At 39.6% G+C, this 21,067-nt stretch overlaps 2 protein-coding genes across 2 annotated transcripts in view; one reads left to right on the top strand and one right to left on the bottom strand.

Moving 5' to 3' along the window:
• The window catches only part of LOC6043056, a 96,876-nt gene that overhangs the window by 63,910 nt on the left and 11,899 nt on the right, over positions 1–21,067 (top strand). Inside the window, exon 3 of the mRNA XM_038254596.1 lies at positions 14,452–15,370. Coding sequence (XP_038110524.1) covers positions 14,452–15,370 — 919 coding nt within the window. The remainder of the gene's footprint in view (positions 1–14,451; positions 15,371–21,067) is intronic.
• On the bottom strand, positions 3,575–5,560 carry LOC6043057 (probable cytochrome P450 9f2). Its single transcript, XM_001855158.2, has 3 exons — positions 5,197–5,560; positions 3,869–5,106; positions 3,575–3,806 (listed from the first exon to the last, which is right to left on the bottom strand). The coding sequence occupies exons 1-3, from the start codon at positions 5,409–5,411 to the stop codon at positions 3,625–3,627; spliced, it is 1,635 nt and encodes a 544-aa protein (XP_001855204.2). The 5' UTR covers positions 5,412–5,560; the 3' UTR covers positions 3,575–3,624.

Genomic DNA, 21,067 nt, shown 5'->3' with positions numbered 1-21,067 from the left:
TTTATACATCTTGTTGTATTTACTTGATCTGGATATTTTCAAAATTAATTGCAATTTATTGTAAACAAAATAGTTTTAATGTTGACAAAACACAATATTTTTCATTACTCAACACTATAATAGTTAAATATAACTAACTATTAAGATGTAACAAAACGGGTCAATTTCGCGGGCATTTCAGGGCATGATCCCCTAGGTGTACAGAACCCGAATCCCAAATTTGAGCTCATTTGGTTGCGACAGGACCTGACGCTTTGACTTTGTATTTTAAATGGGATTTAACCCGTAAAATCGGTGCGTTTTGGTTTTTGACATCCATCTCATATGAATAAACAAATCTAGAGTTTTTTTGAATAGGTCCTATAAACTATTGTCTTTCATATGTTTATAGGACCTATTCAAAAAAACTCTAGATATGAAAGACAATAGTTTATACATAGGACCTTTTCAAAAAAAAACTCTAGAAATTAAAACAGTTTTCCATGTGAATTGTAAAATTTCAAAAGATCTGCTTAAAAATCGAAATCAATCGAGATTAACAAAAGTCGTGAAATTGTGGGAAATATCTCCCGGGAATTTCCGCTCGTCTCCGTCTGCTAGTGTTGTGTTGTTATCGTTCAAAATGCCAAATAAGGAATGTACGTTATCTCTCAATTGTTGCTATTTTTCCATCAACATATTTCGCAATAAGTGCAAGATGCATTCCACGTATTATGGGGAAAATATATTCATTTATCTATTTATAATTCTGTGAAATTTTAGTTTTCGAAAAAACATTTAAATTTGGTTATAAATTGATAAAAAGTTTCAAATATTTGGTCCTAAAATAACATTTCACCGAAATGATAACAAATTCACCGACCAACAAAACTTCTGCTCAGGCTCAACTTGAGGGAAAGCATGCACTTTGGGGTCTCAGAAACGCGTAATTTTTGTTTTTTTTTTCAAAAATATTTATACAGAGCTGTATGATTTGGTCAACCTCATTTGAAAAATATTGATTTTTTTTTAGTTTTACATAAAATTAATTGAATTTTGAGTGTTAATATGACGAAAAATCGAAAAATAAATATCCTTTTCGATTGTTCCGCGCTTAACCCTTTCAGGCCTGAATTTAAAAAATATATATTTTATGGTGGGAAAATGATTCAGAACATACGAAAAATTTAAGCTACTTAAATTTTTCGTATGTTTTTACATCTGGCTTGAAAGGGTTAAACAAGAATTAATGTAACTAATTTGACTAATCTGATCTAATCTAATCGAACACAAGCGCAGCCAGTCCGAAGAAAGCATCCTGGAAGAACTTGTGGTTAGATTACGCCCCAAGTCCTATCTTGTCAATATTAATGATTGCATTACATCTGAGTAACCCCGAATATGTATTGCAAAAATTAAAGCGGCCAGGCCTACTGCGTTGCATTAACCGCAGAGACAGATTCTGAGAACGGATCACATTTCACAGAATCAACAGGGGAGGAAGGATGCGTGGACATACCGTACCAAACGCTCCGAATAAGTTGTGGTTGGGTGTGTAAGTGTTAATTTGGCAATTAATTATTATTTTTTTATGGGGGTGATGAGGGAGGGGGTGGGATTTGGTTTAAGGACATGGAAGATGGGGTGGGGTAGGAAGGATATTTCATTTGATTAATTGAATATATTATAAATTGTCTACCAAAAAAAAAGTATGGAAAGATCTCACCAAGGTTCTTCAAAGCATTCGACAAACCGAATATACATCGAATACGATGCTGTTGCTTCACTAGAACATCATCGAGTCCAGGAATACGCAGGTTGTGAACAGCTTCTGGCCTTGTGGCCTTTACGTTACGCCACACGAAAAAAAAATCACGCAGAGCTTCACTTTTGTCTTCAGCATGTAGATTACAGCACAAACAAATCCGAAAAACTCATCAAAAAATTTCTTGGAATTTTCCAATGAAAATTAACTCCAAGCCGAAGAAAAATGTCAATTTTTTGGCCGAATTATTGTGACTAATTTGACTGAACAAAAATTTAGAATATGGAGCACTTTGTTCTAGAGATCTGGATATAATCAAGTTTTAAGACGAAAATTTACCACGTAGCTCTATGGGTGGGACAAATATGCCTGGCGTTTTTTTCTGCTAGCTGTTTTTGAATTTGACTCATTTTTGTGGCAGTCAAGAATGTTAAACAGGTTTTTCATAAAATACGTTCAAGGTGTTCGCTCAAAAGTTTTTTTTCGTAATTTAAACCTTTATTTGTGAGTAATGTCGTTTACGACACTTTAACTACTAGTTTTTTGGTAATTGATTAGTTTGGACAGGGTTACGCCATTTATGAATGATAATAATATGAATGATGGATAATACAAAAATATCAACCATAAAAAAATCATTCAATTTCCTAATTATGCCTTAAGGGATTTTTTTTCAATTATGTTTGAGTGCTTATTAACATCGCTTGCTACTACTACTCTACTGCTGCTGCTGGTTCCAGTTTTCCTTTTCAGTTTTCCTTTTTGATGAAGAATGGCTCAGGGCGAGTATCGAACCCTAGATCACTCCAAATGTCAAGTCCGGGCGCGCATCTGCTTCTTTCCACGAGGGGTTATGTTGGATGAGCAGGCCTAAACGTCAATAAGAAGTCTGCGGCCATCTCGGTTTTACCAAGTTCACTAACAGTTTGCCAAAACTTCTTTCGAACATAAGCTGTTTCTATTTTTAGAACTATCCTTGCTTGTTTCGTCAACATGTTCTTGCTCGGTTTTTAGAACACGAACGCGAACTTCACATAAACATCTTGTTTACGAGAAACCCCAGCCGAAGCCAAAGGTCAAATCTACTATGTTATCACGTTTAGCAAACTGAAATGAAACATCATGTCTGCAAATGTCATTTTGCTTTTCGAGTTCTACAAGCATGTTTCATTGAGGTCAGGATGAACTTCAAAATGAACTATTCGTAATCCGTTGCTAGATTTGGCATTTGTGTTACACAGCCATGTAGAACAATGGTTTTTTGATCAAAATGTGAACAATTGACCAAATTTTTTGACACTTGTTTAATAATTAACGAATAAAAACACTTATGCAGCAATTGTTCAACAACAAAATAAAGAGCGATGTTTTTCTTGCTACTTGGGATATTTCTTATGGAACGAACTGTCAAAAACTGCTCGACTGAGGGTGCTCCATTGTCAATACAAACATAACAAAAGTATAAACAGGAGCTTGTGTGAGATGAATGTGAAATTCAAGACATATTTTTTTCTAATTTCAAAGCTCGTTTTCTCTACCTGCATAAAATGCGAACAGGAGCGATGAACCTTATGACCTTATGCAATTTTTAAAAGTAACAAGCATTTAAACTACTTATTTTGCTAAACTTTTAAGAGAAAACTTCTTTCTCACTTCCTTTTAAGCTATTTGATTTGATTTCAGTTGAAAACGCTTTTTAGCAGCTGTAATCGAGCGCCAAAGTGCTGATAAGCCAACATTAGGTATTACATGAAAATACATCTGGAGTGTATGGAGTGGAGACGCATTATATTTTATGTAAGGACCGTTCTCTGAATTAACTAGTAACAGTTTATATCTCATATTTTTGATAATAAATAACTCAAATCAACAAGTTTGTATTAATTTTTCGTCCGTCCACTGCGAGGCCTCAACTCCAGCCAGATGCCCTTCTCCGGTGTCAACCGATTCGGTGACTTTTCCATGCGCAGCGGAATTTGCGTCTTCTCGTGCACCTCAAAGCTAAAGTTCAACAGCAGATAGTAGATAATCGTTTTCAGCTCCATCAGCGCAAACCGGGACCCTGTTGATGATGGGAAATTTGTGTTAATTATGATATAAAAACTAATTGAATGTGATTTTTACCGATGCAGTTTCGCGGGCCAATTCCGAACGGCAGATACGTGTTCGGCTTGATGTTGTGTCGATTCTCGTCGCTGAACCGTTCTGGGTTGAACTTTTCCGGGTTCGGGAAGTACTGCGGATCGTTGTGTAGACCGACGATGCTGACGAAGACAGTTTTTCCCTTTTCGATCGTGAACCGGCAACCCTGACCGTCGTCGTACACGTAGTCCTTGATGCAGCACCGATCGACGAGCGTTCCGATGGGCCACACCCGGAGTACTTCCGACGTGACCATGTCCAGGTACTTCATGCTCTGAAGCGTCTCGTAGGTTAGAGGTTGGCCGTTGAGTTGCTGCTCGGTTGCGAGGATTTCCTGGTAGAGCTTGGCTTGGATATCTGCGTTTTTGGTAAGTTCATAGCTGAACAGTGAGAGGGTTATTGAGACGGTCTCGAAGCCGGCGAAGAAAAAGATGAACGCCTGTGCTGCTAGTTCATCGTCGGTCCAGACACGATCGTGGTTGCGCAGACCAACTTGTGATTCTTCGACGGTGGCAAATCCTTCAACCGCGGGTTGATCTTCCGAGATAGTTTGGTGCTTCAAGCTTCCCTTTTTGGCTTGCATCAAAAGTTCGATCATGTCGGGACGATAGATGTTCTGCTCTTGCCGAGTCTTCATGGTATCACGGACCACTCCGCGAAAGAATCTGTCCTGCTCGCGGGATAGGAAGTCCACGTTCATCTTCACCATCAGCCTCGGTGCCAACGTGTAGCCAAGCATCTTCAACGCCGCTACCACTCCCGTTGGCTGACTAACCGACTTGCCAAGAGTGTAAAACTCGTTATCCTGCTCCTTGAACGAATCTACCTTCAACCCAAAAGCTGCCGTAGCGATCACATCGTTGGCAAACCGCGAAAACAACTCCTTCGTTTCGACCACCTGAGGGCCCTCGCTTCGGGTTTTGTCCTGATAAAACTGCACCATGCTTTGGCCGCACTCGGCAATCAGCGTGAACATCTGTCTCATCTTACTGCCGGTGAAGGCAGGACTCAGCGTTGCTCGCATATCGCGCCACTTGTTGCCACGAAGCGCGACCAAAGTGTTGGTGACCAACATGTGGGAGTTCTCAACGGCCTCGCTGGCCCCCGTCATTCCCGTGTGGTCCACAAAGTGGTCAAAGTCCTTGACGGCGATTTTCTTTGCCATTTCCGGATCTCGCACCATGTAGAGGGGTTCCGTCAGGTTGAAGAATCCAAACACCCTGCGAAAAACATTTGTAGTTAGAACTGACTCACGGGTTCAATCATTGTATCGATATCAGTTGGTGTTATCGTTCAACGACCATACTCACTTGGCATCGGGGAAACTGTCGTACACTATCTTAAAGTGTTCCAGTATATTCCTCTTCTTCAGCATCAACGGGCCCAAATTCCCTAGCGCAAACGTAGGCTTCATGAACGGTATCGCCTTGTCCGCAAAGTAAAAATCATTTCGCGTAATGTAACGGTACGCCAGGGCTGCCAGCGTGAGCACCACCCCCACCGTGATTAAACTAACTTCCAGCATCTTCGCAGAAATTGCTCTTGTTTGTTTTGGCAAAGTTGGGGCTTATTTCATCACACTTTTGAAATACTCTGCAATATTTGGCGATCGTCACCGGCTTCGTACTCCTTTCCTCGACTGACTCATTGCCAATACTAACGGATGTCGGCTTGAATGAGGTGGATTTATATACGACCTGCCTCAAATTCAGCGATAAGATTAATACAGAGTATTGGGTTTCATTCTTATCTTATCATTGCGGTTACTGTAGACAGGGGGCATACAAATAACAACATTACCCAACAGTGTTTTCATACATTCGAATATGGTTTTTCATACACATTTTTGGCAGCGCAAAGTCATGTCCCAGCTTCAGCATAAGCGATTCTGATGGCTTATCCACCCGTAAGTAGGTGGGATAAATGCGAAACACGTTGGAAATCAATGGGAAGCATGAAAGATCGTATAAGAAGACGGTCCACTGCAATATTTTGAAATACAGCACAACAATGTGAAGCACAAAAATTTCGATGGAATCGAGAGTAATGTTGCGTAAATCAGAGTAATTCAAAGATGCGATTTTTTTTTTTTTTTAAAAAAAAGATCATTAAAATTTTGTTTAAAGTTTCTATACTATATTTTCAATTTCTTGAATGGTTTCAAACTATTTTGTGTAAAATGTGTCTTCAAATGCTAACATACCATTTCTGTTAGACTAGCACAAATTTTGTTTGAAGTTTTCGTCACTCAGCTATAATTCAAATTAATAATCAAAAAATATCATAAAATCAAAAAATATCACGAAATATCAAGGAACTATGAAAAAAATCCTATAGTTTTTTTGTTTTTTCACAATCTATGGTCACTAAATTCCAGTGTTGCGATTTTGAGCGCTCATCCGCTCATGAGCGAGCATTTTTCGCTCATTCATGAGGATGAGCGCTACGCGAGCTGGCTCACGTTTGCGCCTCAACATGTTTGCTCATAAATCGCTCGCGCTCGCACTCATTTTTCGCTCATTGAGCAAAATGAGCGGAAACTTTTTACCTGTTACTTTTTTTCAACAGAGCTTCGAGATTGTTTTTTTATGGAGGCTAGAATAGGCTAATCTAAATAATATTAGATGAAGATTTTTTTTGAAAAAAAAAAAATTTGAAACTTGTGTTGGAGTCAGAGTTTGCTTGTGAAATTAGGATTTTCTTCGCTATCTGAAGAAATAATCCGTATTAAAAAATGTTTATTTGGTAATATATTATCGTCATCTGGGGTGAATCGGGACACATGAGGCGAATTGGGACAGCTGTTTTAGCCTTGTTACTGCTTGATATTTGGATGTTTTTAGTTGGCTTTGGATAGAACAGACACAACAAAAATAGTTAATTGTTTTCCAAATTGCATGCTTTAAAGTGAACTAAAAACTGCTATCCGTATTCAGAGTGTAGTCCCGATTCGCCTCAGTAAATTTGTGAACGTTTTGAAGTCTGGGCACCTCGATCGATTTCTTCTTGTTAAAAGATTATTTAAGACTTAAAAATGCCGTTCCTTAAAAGTTTAGTCTAAACTTAAAAGTTAAATAAGCTAAAAAGAGTGTACAACATTCTAAGCAAATGTGTCTTCATTGAGAATCAGCCATTTTTCAATGATCGGGAATTTAATCGAAACTAGTCTTTTTAATTGCAGGCCAAGGATTGATACCTAAGAGCATGCAATGGCACTGACCTTGTTGCGTGCTCTTCGGTTGACGTCCACGTAAGGAACATCCTGGAAGGAGCGTAACTAACTACATCCGTAGTTCTGTTAGATCATCCGAATTATCTTGATCAGAACAGTATAGCTCTGGTTCCTTGCGAGTGTCCTATTTTCATACCTCCACGTTGGCTTAGTTTTCATGATGACCTAGCTGGTGGCCTGTGGAAACGGATCGTAAACCTTTGACCACCGCGGGTCAGAGTCGAGACGGCTAAAAGAAAGGGGCGCGACAATGTGGGAAAGGGAAGTAATTTGTGATTGTAGACGGTATTGTTTTGATTTGCAGTATGTTGAGTCAACTGCTGTGGATGTACCTGAAACATCGCACAACGGGGTTTCTCTTCTCTTCATTCTCAGCCACCACCTATCTCCTATTTTTATTTTGCTCTTCTGATTCCCAATTCTTCACTGATTCTTCTATTTAAGAGCGAGTTTTTCACCGATGTGAAACAGGTCGTATCGAGTTGCTCCGATTTGGATGAAACTTTCAGCGTTTGTTTGTCTATGCATGAGATGAACTCATGCCAAATATGAGCCCTCTACGACAAAGGGAAGTGGGGTAAAACGGGCATTGAAGTTTGAGGTCCAAAACACATGAAAAATCTTAAAATTGCTCGCATTTCCGTAAAACTTCATCAATTCCAACTCTCTTAGATGCATTCGAAAGGTCTTTTGAAGCCCTTCAAAATGTGCTATAGATATCCAGGATTGGTTTGACTTTTTCTCATAGCTTTTGCAAATTACTGTTAAAAATTGTTGTTGTTTTTTTTTTTTTTTTAAACTTTAATAACTTTTGGCAACAGCCTCCAACACCCATACTCCCATAGGTCAAAAGTTAGGGAATTTCATGGACTATAAGCGTACGGTATTAACTTTTTGGCCAATCGTAGTTTTTCTCATAGTTTTTCGATTTTTCTAGAACAAACATTTTACAACGTTAGTTTTTGCCCTGTAGGCCAAGAAGACGGCACTTTTTGGTCTCAATTTTGTCATATTCGGAATCCTCGATCAATTTCACGTAATTGAGAAGTATTAGAGTTGTAATTTTGATTAAAAAAATAATTAAATAAAACATTTTTGAAAAAAAGAAATAGATCTTATTTACCCTATGATCAATACGTCAAATTCTGTATCAAGTAGGCGAAAACTTGTTTACCCCTAATCCGACAAAATTCTAAATAATATTTTAATTAAGGTGAAGCCGTTGATCATTTTGGGAGATAATTGATCATCACTCTAAAATAATCTGTACAAAATTCAATTTAACGAATTTCTCCACCAAAATGAATCAGCATGTGCCGGTTGTTGCCTTCTTGAAGCCACTCAAGGAATTTTTGATCTAAATCAAGTTTGTCTCAAAATTTATATAAATTTGTGGAACAATCATTGACGTCCTAGTTGGCAATCATTGATTAATGACGATTTCCATAACTTCGCAAGGAATGGGATAATCGTTTCCAAAAGGAATCAGCATGTGTAGGGCAGTATTCTATACAATTTGTAGAAAGAATTTTGTCAAAATATTGAAAGCGACGCAAAATTTATATCATTGAACGAAAAATCATGGCAATGATGGAAGTCTTCACGTTAATTCTAAATGGCATTTTTTCCAATCAAATTCAAAATTCCAACACCTCAATCTAATGTTAAATTTTCTGAGGATTCCGAATATGACAAAATTGAGACCAAAAAGTGCCGTCTTCTTGGCCTACAGGGCAAAAACTAACGTTGTAAAATGTTTGTTCTAGAAAAATCGGAAAACTATGAGAAAAACTGCGATTGGCCAAAAAGTTAATACCGTACGCTTATAGTCCATGAAATTACCTAACTTTTGACCTATGGGAGTATGGGTGTTGGAGGCTGTTGCCAAAAGTTATTAAGGTTTAAAAAAAAATCAATTTTTAACAGTAATTTGCAAAAGCTATGAGAAAAAGTCAAACCAATCCTGGATGTCTATAGCACATTTTGAAGGGCCCTTTCGAATGCATCTAAGAGAGTTGGAATTGATGAAGTTTTACGGAAATGCGAGCAATTTTAAGATTTTTCATGTGTTTTGGACCTCAAACTTCAATGCCCGTTTTACCCCACTTCCCTTTGTCGTAGAGGGCTCATATTTGGCATGAGTTCATCTCATGCATAGACAAACAAACGCTGAAAGTTTCATCCAAATCGGAGCAACTCGATACGACCTCTAGAACAAACCGAGCAGAATCTACAAATACTGCCTCTTAATATCCAACATTTGATTTTCTATCAATTGATACTGCTGTAACAAACTTTGTTTTGTTTTTTTTCCTCAAAAATATACTTTTCCTTAATGAACTAATAATATCAAGTCTATTTATCATTCACCTAATCTTTTTTGATTTTATTGCGAAATTATTTATTTGAATAATTCTTTATCTGTCCTATAAATTATCATTACTATAATCTAAGCTAGTTTTGTATCGCTATTTATTAACTATTGTCTAATTTTACATCTAATACATCTAGCTTCTCATTTTTATTCTTCAAAATACGCTCATCATTCTCTTACTATTGATACTTGATTTTATAAAATAAATTCTCTTTTACTGTCAATTGTTTTCAATCTTCACCCTGTTTTCAAACAAGTGAGGTTTGAGCCCTAACTCAATTTATGGAATGGTTAAAGGATTAACACAAATATTATTATTGTATTTTTGGTAAACTTTTATAACATGCTTAGGACCAAAAATTGTAACAAAACACCGCGACAAAAGAAATAGCAACAGATAAACAGACTCAACAATAGGGAAGATTTCAGGAGAAAACAATACACAGTAAATAACTATAAGTTTTTGAATTCAAACTAAAAATAAAACAGTTTTTGCTTTAATGAAAGTTGATAGGCACACTATAAATGGTTAGGCGCTTATACTTACATCAAACCCTACGTAATGTACCACCCCCGGCCGAGTTAAAATGCGTAACCGGAAAAGAAGGTGTGCATGCCTGGCACGAACACTCAAAGCGTGTTCTAGCGTGCTGCTCGTACTGACTCAGAGCAAGGGTGAGATGTAGGTGTAAGGGCAGTGCGTGTTCGTCGGGAACCTGGTGCATAAGATCGGTCAAGGCCCGTTCTTACACTGTGTTCGGCCCAAGCCGAAGTGTTGCCCCAAAGTTGTGCTATTTTGCCCAGTGTGCGCCACCCCACCCCTGCAGCGTTGACAGAAACGGTGCTGCCAACTTTGACAGCCGAAAACAACGGCGCGACGACGAGTTCGCGCGCAAACGACCGAACGTGCGAGAAGAAGACAGCTGCGAAACGACGTGCAAAGGCAAGTCGCAAGGAAGATCGCGAAGAGTAAACACGTTATCTTGTAAATAGAATCAGAAATTAGAGAAAGTTTAGTTGTTTACGGAAGTGTTGCGTGTTTATTTTCAACCGGATTCGTAGGCCAGAAAAGGCTTGGGTTTTACAGTCCGCTCAAGTCGAAGGAAAGTCCACCTCGCCCAGAAACCGTTGCCAGGAGCCGCAACATTTGGTCCATTCGAACCGGACAGCAAACAGTGGCCTACGGATCGGCCAGTTCGCTAGTGCAAGTGAAGAGTGGCGACGGACCAACCGGATGGTCGCCATCTTGTGAAAAACATTCCGCAGCTACCCGTGTCTCCGTTTCCAACAAACCGCGACCGTGTCGAGCGCTCCGGTAATAAGAAGAAAACCGCGAGCAGTGCCCAAGAACCGAAGAGTTTGCGCTTGGTGAGGAAGCGGCACGCGCCGGCTTCTTGCCGCAGAAGAACAGTGCGAAACGGTTGTGACGGTTCGAGAGCTTTTCGGAAGGCGACTCCGTGGCCTAGAAACGGCGGAAACAGTGGCGGCAAAAGACCGCAAAAGAAAATGTTTGCGTAAAAACCTGTGCGGGTGAGTGAGTGCGGTGAGCGTAGCGACGCCATTTTATGTGTTCCCAAGCGTGGAAAATTCCAATTCGCAGTGCCGCTGCGGATTTGGCGGTCGCTCCAGCTGCACACGGGAGAAGAAGAAAAGGTGGAACGTGGCCTGCTGCAAGCGTCAGCGGGACGGTTCCAGAATCCAGCTGCGTCGAGGCCACAGCGCTGACGGAAAGGGCCTGCTGCAAGCGCCAGTAGGAAGGTTCCGGAAGGTGTGGCTGCGACGAGGCATCCCGAGAAGAAGATTGTTGCGCTTAAGCAAGTGCGACAACCCGATCAGAAGTGTTTGATTGCAAGAGCAGAAGAACCCGACCAGTGATTCTCGCTGCACGAGCAGAAGAGACCTAGAAGAAATTTGTGCCAGGAAGCTGCAGCTGTCGTGTCGCCACGATCGCGACCACGGTGGAGCAACTTAATCCCGTGAGTACTAGAACCACCTAACCAAGAAGATGAACCCAACCGGACAACCGAGGTCCGCAAAGCGCTTAGCCAACAAGCGACGCCAGGTCAAGGGTAAGATCCTGCTACTCCAAAGCAGACTTACCGAACTGGAGGAAGATCACCAACTGCCATCCATGCCGGAATTCCGGGTGTTCGCGAGGAACATCGAGCGATACTACGGTGAGTTGGATCAAGTGCTGCAAGATGTGAAGGAGAGTGACCTTTTCGCTGACGAACGAGACGCCCATGACTTGGAGTGCGCAGAAATTGAGGGGTTACTCCAAGGAGCTAACCAGCGGATCGTAGCCCTCAGTCGCGCACTGCTGTCCCTTCCAGTCCAAGCCACTGAACAGCAGCAAGCTCAGCCATTAGCAGTCTCGCAGCAGGTTGCCATCCCAACTCCGCTTTTCACGAGAGAGGCTCGTGGTGAAGGCGAGTGTACCGGTGACGGCGATGTTCCGGAGATAACCGACCCAGCTGCAGCTGATGCTAAGGTATGTGCCCCAATCCAAAGCCTCTCGAGACCATCCAACGCAACCACAGAGCGTGGCGACCCGTTGTGCACGCGGTTCAACGGTTGCCACTTGTGTACCGACTGCTTTGCACCCAGTGAAGTACCGCTCGGTCAGAGTCACGAGACGAACTCCAACCTGAAAGCCTTCCAAAGCATGCCAGACAGATTCCTCCAACCGGAGACACCCTCTCAAATGCATTACGAGATGCAACGTCCCGCCGAACCTGAAGTGGTTCAACACGAAGCCTCGACAAGAGTTCGAGGTGACGTCGACAAGTCCGGCGATTCGGGCGTACCTCCTACGCTGCGGTCAGAAGAGCGGATACGCGGTGACCTCGACGTTGGCTGGTGTCAGCCAGTGGAACTTGGTTCACTGCTACCAGCCGACGCAGAACGAGAAGACGCCGAATCCGATGACTCAAGGCAGGGGACAGCTGGACTGGTCGACGAAGATCGCGATATCGCCACGAAGCAGGCAGTGAAGGACGAGGAAGCTCGGTCACTGCAGCCAGCCGAAGCCAACGACGTGAACGTCGAGGAACGACCGCTTCCAAGCAGTGCACAGCCAATTTGCACTGTACCAGCCGTCCAAGAGAACGCAGCAAAGAAGCCAAGCCACGAGAGAGAGACGTACAGCTGCCAACTGTTCAACGCCAACGTCGCACGATCAACCGACCGTGATCGTGCAGCCAGAAAGCTCACAGAGCAGCTGCTGCAACCCGCGAACAACACCAGCAACGAGAAGCAGTTACGCCTGGTTTGGGACCCTGGTGTGTAGCCGAGCTCTGCATCCCGCTCCACCAATCAACCGATTCAAGAACATCACCAGAGGACAGCTAGTAGCAGACGAACTTGCTCATCTGGGCGCAAGAACCTGATCCAACCGAACTCCAGCGAGACGAGAAGTGTAAGAGCGATTCACTTCCGGTGCGATTGACTTTAGAAGTCACGGGACTTCAACCCGGGGGGAGAATGTTCGGCCCAAGCCGAAGTGTTGCCCCAAAGTTGTGCTATTTTGCCCAGTGTGCGCCACCCCACCCCTGCAGCGTTGACAGAAACGGTGCTGCCAACTTTGACAGCCGAAAACAACGGCGCGACGACGAGTTCGCGCGCAAACGACCGAACGTGCGAGAAGAAGACAGCTGCGAAACGACGTGCAAAGGCAAGTCGCAAGGAAGATCGCGAAGAGTAAACACGTTATCTTGTAAATAGAATCAGAAATTAGAGAAAGTTTAGTTGTTTACGGAAGTGTTGCGTGTTTATTTTCAACCGGATTCGTAGGCCAGAAAAGGCTTGGGTTTTACAGTCCGCTCAAGTCGAAGGAAAGTCCACCTCGCCCAGAAACCGTTGCCAGGAGCCGCAACACACTGAAAATTGCGAATTGCGAATTGCGAACTAGTCTTTTTAATTATCAAACTCTGAAAAAATACTAAGCTGAATTAGATGAGAACATGCCCATTTTGCGTGATAAAATTATCTCAGGAATATGAAATGAGCTTCAAAAATGGCAATTCGATTGGCCTGTGCGAAATTCATAGACAACACTAAAAATTTACCTACTTTGCTGATGAGCACTCATTGAGCACGAGGGCATGCGATGAGCAGGAGCGAGCACGAGCTACATGTTAAGTCCTCATGCTCATGAATGAGCGAGCACGGCTTCTGGCTCGCTCGCTTATTCGCAACCCTGCAAAATTCCCTTTTTAAAGAGATTTATAGGTTTTTGTTTGTTTAATAATACAAAAATAAACGATTTACCTACAATTTGTGATAAAATGTTTACCATCGATTTTACCTGTATTTTTCTATAGAAAAATTGCTATTAAATTTTATTTGCCTCCAACTGTTTTGGGGAAATATGCAAAAACCAAGATTTAAAAAAAAACTAGAACATGATCCTGGAGAAATAATTGACATGGTCAAACCTTCGGACACCGGAAACGGTGCACTGAGCTGGTGTCGATTGGAACCGGCTTCGGTGCCCCGTTGGACATAGCCATGCCAATTATTTTTGTATGATGATGTATTAGGATGATGCCTTCAAGTTTTGCATCATTTCCAGCATTGTTCTGTGAAAAAAATGGTTGTATTGATCAGGAGGGCCGAAGTATCCCAACGGAAACCGAAATATCTCCGGTAAAAATGCACCATATTTGTTCCTCGTCAGACAGTTAAAAATATAGAGTAATCTGGATCTTTTGCAACTGGATGTATCTAATTTGGTCAATTCTATCAAAAGTTATAAGATTTTCAAGAAAAAAAAAAATTGGGGTCTACCCGAGCGTGAGTGTTAAGGTGACCAAACCAAAAGGGGAATTTCGTCACCGGATGCCCATGTGTGAAATAATGAAGTTTCGTTTTATGGTTTTTGACTCCTGGTAGTTTGAAATTGTCCAATTATTGAAACTTTTGCTCATCAAAACCCCTTTTCTTTCTCTCATCTTACAGAACCTACCTCAACGGCGACGCTCGACCGACGGTCCGGTCCACCGCGACGCACTTCCACGTGGCTGCGCAACTCCATGCGAAAGACACGTCCCATCGATCTTCCGTCCATGGTCCAGCAGCAGCAGCCTGACTCCCTCATCACATCGCCAACCTTCGCCGAATGCCGAAACAGTATTATCGACCCGACTACCTCGGGCACCAGCAACAGCCACACCGCCCACGCCTCACCGTACTCGACGGAATCACTCTCGCTGCAATCCGTCCCCAGTGGCAGCAGCTGCGGAACGTCGCTGGACCACATCGAGGATCACAACGAGCTGAGCTCGATTGCGACGCTTCCCGTGTCCGATCTGGAACTGTCGGAGCAAACCAAAGCCGATTCCGAAGCGAGTGGAAGTCACGTTTCCACGGGGGCGGGGGCACCAATCACGGAAGATGAACTCATTCCGTACCTGGTGTCGGCATCACTCTGTGAACGCGAACCACCGCGGCCCCTCGAAACGAACCTGGACAGTCCCACGCAAACGAGCCAGCGACCACGGCAAACCGGACGCCGGTCCGAGGTTCGACCCCGAGTGGTGTCCATTACGGCGGAACGTGATGCCACCACGAACCAGCTCATCATCCGGACCAACAGCGTTCCGGCGGCTGCGTCGTCCAGGGCGAGTTCACCGCCACCACTTTACAGGACAACTTCGACCTCGACTAGCGACTCACATCACCCTCATCACAATGTACAGCAATTTAGCAACAACAACAACAGTCATCACCACCAGCAACATCATCATCACGATCATCATCGGTACGGGGGCATGGGATCGGAAACGAGTTCGATCGGATCGTCGAGGAATCCCAGCCCGGTGTCGCTTCTTTCCACGACGACGTTTAGTTCGATTGCCTCTGGGGTGGACACGGACCGGTAAGTATAATATATAGCAATATTTGATTTAAGACCATTCCAAATAAATGATTATGTTTTTTTTTTTTCAAATTCAAACTCAATTCGCCAAAAGTTTGTGGTGCTTCTGCTATTTTGCATCATTTAGTGTCCATACAAATCTCCATGTATACAATTTTAGCAATTTAAAGTTTCTAGAATCTGTACTGATCGATTTGTTGTTAAATTTTGCTTTTCAGCATGTCTTGATCATAGGATAAATTGAGATAATTTTTGTTCTCGCGCAATTATCAATTTTTGAAACAAGCATGGTTTTTCAAAAGTATTAACGCAAAAAAATAAAATGATTTTTCAAATATAAAAAAGCAATCGAGAAACAATAAAATTTTAAATGAAATGATGATTAGCCGCTTAAAAGTAATACCATCCAAACGATGCACTATGGGCCATCTCCATACAAACAGGCGACCAAATTATTTTTTTGCTTTTTAAATGTTTTTTTTTTCATACAAATTTGGGTAATTGTATGGTATTGAAATGATATACGTCGATTTTTATGACTTTTCATGTTTTTCAATAGTTGATTGTTTATAATAAATAGTCTTTTCATACATTTGCAAGTGCAACAGAATTGCGTATATATTGTATTGCAAGTTTATATTATTAAATTATGGATAAGCTAATACATCCCCACTTTAAGGACACAACCCCTCCCTCCTGTTTCTTTCACCCCCCCCCTCTCCTCCTCCCCTCCAACAAAATTTTGTTAAGCGTAATAAATTCATTTTAAGTCAAATATTTATTATTTACTGCTGTGTGTTTCTTTTTGTGAGTCCATGCCATATAACTTGAGACCCATCCCCCCCCCCCTACCCTAACAGAAAAATTAATTTTATTCAAAATATCAACTATGAAGTAAAACGATAGAAATAGAGTTTGTGACAGCTTCAGGATATGTTAAAGGTACTTTTTATGATGTTTTGTACTAACCAACATAGAACTTAAATGTGGATCAGTTTCATGGATTGATCGCAGAAATTCATCATGCTAAGTCAACATTTTGCTGAATACTTTTTCCGCAAACTGAGATTCTCCAGTTTCGCTTGAGAAACTTCGGTACGAATACCTTATTTTGACTAAGGTACTCAATGTAGGCAACAGAAAATTCCAATAAAGTCATTTCGAACTTCTTGAAACCAGGTATTGATTTTTGAAGCGACGATGCCCACGAAGTAGGTAGCAAAGCAAGTGAAATAAACGGGCGCATATGTAGATTGCAGCAAATTTTGATAAAACGTAAATGTTCAAAATGGCATATCTCCGAAAACGCAAAAATCGCAGGCTGGAAATTTCAGCAATGTTAGATTATAATCCAATCTTTCAAGTGATCTTAGTTTCATGTTTAGCATCGGTTAGCAAAAAAGTACTCGATTAACAAACACAAAAAATATGATTTGTCAAAAAATGCTCCAGTTATTCGATGAAAACTTCAGTTTTTGGTTTAGAAACTACATTTTATCTATTAATAGTTTCAAAGTTTATCTCATTACCTTTCCAACGATGTATATTTGTCCTAGTAAAACATTTAAAATGGCTGAGCTATGTTAAAATTAAACAATCAGCCTTTTTTACAAAAAACGCTAGTTTTTTACTCCATTTTTTGACTTTCAGCTTGCGTATCTCCGTAACGAACAAACTTAGAGCTTTGAAAATTTGAATTTTTCTTAGTTAGAATGTTTACTTTCGAGAAAAAAAATACCAAAAAATATTTGGAGAAGGTCACTTTTTTGAAACTTGGCCACCCAATGTACCATAGTGCGATGGTGTCGCAACATTTTACGGCATATCAGCATGAAAACATATCAGGATATCAAAATTAAGCTTAAATTTGTGATATTACTGTTCACAACGATAAAGATTATTTTTTAACACAATGACCCTTTGTACGACCGCAAAGGATTTAAAATGGATATTTCCATCAATTTTAAAAAATAACTTGGCAGCCCTTTTTTGATAGAAAAGGTCCAACTTAACAGAAAAAGTCCTACTTGACAGCTCGTTCCAATGGAACCATAGCTGATCAATCGAAAAAATGTTGCGTTGTCATTTTTTTTTGCATTAAAATTAATAAAAGTAATCAGAAATGGTTATTAATCGTGTTTTTTTTTCGCTGTACATAAAAATTTACATATAGGCATGACAATATTTGTATGAAAACAATTCTCATGCATTTTTGCGATATATGGGGATAACAATTATGCCCGTTACCGATCAACTACAAGAAACTTGTCTAGATGAGGATCGAACGTGCAACTTCTTGGTTGGCAATTAAACGCGCTACCACCGCGGTGTAGTTATTTTAAAATCAGTTTGTTGTAAAAAATGTAAAATTCTTTATTACATTAAATTTTCTACTATGCTCTTTTTTTAATTTTGAAAGTTGGACTATTTTTGTACTAGTTTTTCATGCAGGAATTTAATAAAAGTCTTAACTAAAAAAAAATGTCAGCCTGCGTGGATCAATCGGACCGCGCACTGGACTCACAATCCAGAGGTCGCCGGTTCGAATCCCGGGGCGGACGCAAAAAATTCTAAGTGTAAATATAGGTATTCGGTGCCCTCTCCCCGTGCCCATACCTTCACACTTAGGAGACCCGGGAGGCGGAGTCTTGTCGCAAAAAGAACGATACATGCCTGTGGATCCGTTGACGAAACCGCAAGGTTTAAGAGGGCCACATTATAAGGTGTTACGTCGATTCCGTTTTTCCTTAACTAAAAAAATTAATTATTATTTTTTATCTTTAAATTGCATTTGCTGAAATAAAATTGATTGAAAAAATCATTACAGCAAACAAAGTCCCTCCGAGATCTGTTCTAGAGTAAATTTTCAAAACAACATAAGAGTCATGGGTTTCCTATGAAGATAGGCCCTTTAAAAAAAATTATCGAATATTAATTTTTAACACATTTAAAGAACGGGTCTAGCTTTAATTCCATTGTTATTATTCTGCCAAAAATAAACCTGACCTTTCAAATGAAATATCAACTGAGCAGTTCTCTAGGATTTCGGTCATTCGATTTTTTTTGTATTTTTTAATCCGACTGAAACTTTTTTGGTGCCTTCGGTATGCCCAAAGAAGCCATTTTGCATCATTAGTTTGTCCATATAATTTTCCATACAAATTCGGCAGCTGTCCATACAAAAATGATGTATGAAAATTCAAAAATCTGTATCTTTTGAAGGAATTTTTGATCGATTTGGTGTCTTCGGCAAAGTTGTAGGTATGGATACGGACTACACTGGAAAAAATAATACACGGTAAAAAAATTTGGTGATTTTTTATTTAACTTTTATCACTAAAACTTGATTTACAAAAAACACTATTTTTAATTTTTTTATTTTTGATATGTTTTAGAAGGCATAAAATGCCAACTTTTCAGAAATTTCAGGTTGTGCAAAAATCACTGACCGAGTTATGAATTTTTAATCAATACTGATTTTTCAAAAATCGAAATTTTGGTCGTAAAATTTTTCAACTTCATTTTTCGATGTAAAATCAAATTTGCAATCAAAAAGTACTTTACTGAAATTTTGATAAAGTGCACCGTTTTCAAGTTATAGCCATATTTAAGTGACTTTTTGAAAATAGTCGCAGTTTTCATTTTTAAATTAGTGCACATGTTTGCCCAGTTTTGAAAAAATATTTTTGAAAAGCTGAGAAAATTCTCTATATTTTGCTTATTTGGACTTTGTTGATACGACCTTTAGTTGCTGAGATATTGCAATGCAAAGGTTTAAAAACAGGAAAATTGATGTTTTCTAAGTTTCACCCAAACAACCCACCATTTTCTATCGTCAATATCTCAGCAACTAATGGTCCGATTTTCAATGTTAATATATGAAACATTTGTGAAATTTTCCGATCTCTTCGAAAAAATATTTTGGAATTTTCAAATCAAGACTAACATTTCACAAAGGCCAAACATTCAATATTACGCCCTTTTAAAATGTTTGTCTTGATTTGAAAATTCCAAAATATTTTTTCGAAAAGATCGGAAAATTTCACAATTGTTTCATATATTAACATTGAAAATCGAACCATTAGTTGCTGAGATATTGACGATAGAAAATGGTGGGTTGTTTGGGTGAAACTTAGAAAACATCAATTTTCCTGTTTTTAAACCTTTGCATTGCAATATCTCAGCAACTAAAGGTCGTATCAACATAGTCCGAATAAGCAAAATATAGAGAATTTTCTCAGCTTTTCAAAAATATTTTTTTCAAAACTGGGCAAACATGTGCACTAATTTAAAAATGAAAACTGCGACTATTTTCAAAAAAGTCACTTAAATATGGCTATAACTTGAAAACGGTGCACTTTATCAAAATTTTAGTAAAGTACTTTTGATTGCAAATTTGATTTTACATCGAAAAATGAAGTTGAAAATTTTACGACCAAAATTTCGATTTTTGAAAAATCAGTATTGATTAAAAATTCATAACTCGGTCAGTGATTTTTGCACAACCTGAAATTTCTGAAAAGTTGGCATTTTATGTCTTCTAAAACATATCAAAAATAAAAAAATTAAAAATAGTGTTTTTTTGTAAATCAAGTTTTAGTGATAAAAGTTAAATAAAAAATCACCAAATTTTTTTACCGTGTATTATTTTTCCAGTGTAGTCCGTATCCATACCTACAACTTTGCCGAAGACACCAAATCGATCAAAAAATTCCTTCAAAAGATACAGATTTTTGAATTTTCATACATCATTTTTGTATGGACAGCTGCCGAATTTGTATGGAAATTATATGGACAAACTAATGATGCAAAATGGCTTCTTTGGGCATACCGAAGGCACCAAAAAAGTTTCAGCCGGATTAAAAAATACAAAAATTAAAATTGAAGAAAAAAGACCGATTTCGTAGAGAATTGCTCAACTGCAATACAGCTGATAAAGCCACCAAGAATGCAACTCATAATCGTCCAAATTTATTCCCATTACCAGTACAAATCTGAGGTTTTTTTAAAGGTCAATTAAACATATTTTTTTGCTTTTTGGGTGTTTGTTAAAACCCCTGACCTCTGAGAAAAAACTAAATTAAATGTTTTTGGACCTTTCAAAAACAAACTCTAGATATGTACACGGTCCTCCCAAAAACAAAAATAGCAAAAAAATAAACACAATGCTAACAAACAGACATCGCGCTAATGCGATGTCGATTGCACCAGCTCCCTTGGCCCTCAATTTTCATTACCACCAGCTGTACCAGCTGAACTACAGCAATTGCCTCCTTGTTTGCCCCGGCTCGGTCTCCAGGACAACGGAATAAACACGAGGGCCCTCGTGTCTGTCGCAAAACGTCTGACGCTTTGCTTCGGTTTGCCAATACCGTTGATTAGCAGGCTGTGCTCGGTGGCGGAACCTATTTTTGATGTTATTTTTTATGAATTATTTTTAAATATTTTTATGGAATTAAAAAAAATAAATTCAGGAAATTTTAATGAATTTTACAAGATGAAAAAATTTGTACTTTATTTTCGTTGCTAGGTACTTAAAAACATACTTAGCAGGGTGACATTGGATTGAGCCTTTGATATAGATTGAGGCAAAATATTACCCTTTTTTGCGCAATTAAAAAAATGAAATTCACCAGAAACTGATGAAAATTTTACCAATAAGTTTTGTTAATTTACATATTTTTTGACACAAAATCT

This window comes from Culex quinquefasciatus, chromosome 2, assembly GCF_015732765.1.
Source record: "Culex quinquefasciatus strain JHB chromosome 2, VPISU_Cqui_1.0_pri_paternal, whole genome shotgun sequence".
NCBI lineage: Eukaryota > Metazoa > Arthropoda > Insecta > Diptera > Culicidae > Culex > Culex quinquefasciatus.
The sequence above is the reverse complement of the archived record's forward strand: the minus strand, read 5'-3'. Positions and strand labels throughout refer to the sequence as shown.

Excerpts from the sequence above, each read along its gene's own strand:
- LOC6043057 (XM_001855158.2), bottom strand. The coding sequence starts at position 5,411 with ATGCTGGAAGTTAGTTTAATCACGGTGGGGGTGGTGCTCACGCTGGCA. Across the intron at positions 5,107-5,196 it reads GACAGTTTCCCCGATGCCAA|GGTGTTTGGATTCTTCAACC; the intron begins GTGAGTATGGTC and ends TGTTTTTCGCAG. Across the intron at positions 3,807-3,868 it reads TGGCCCGCGAAACTGCATCG|GGTCCCGGTTTGCGCTGATG; the intron begins GTAAAAATCACA and ends CATCATCAACAG.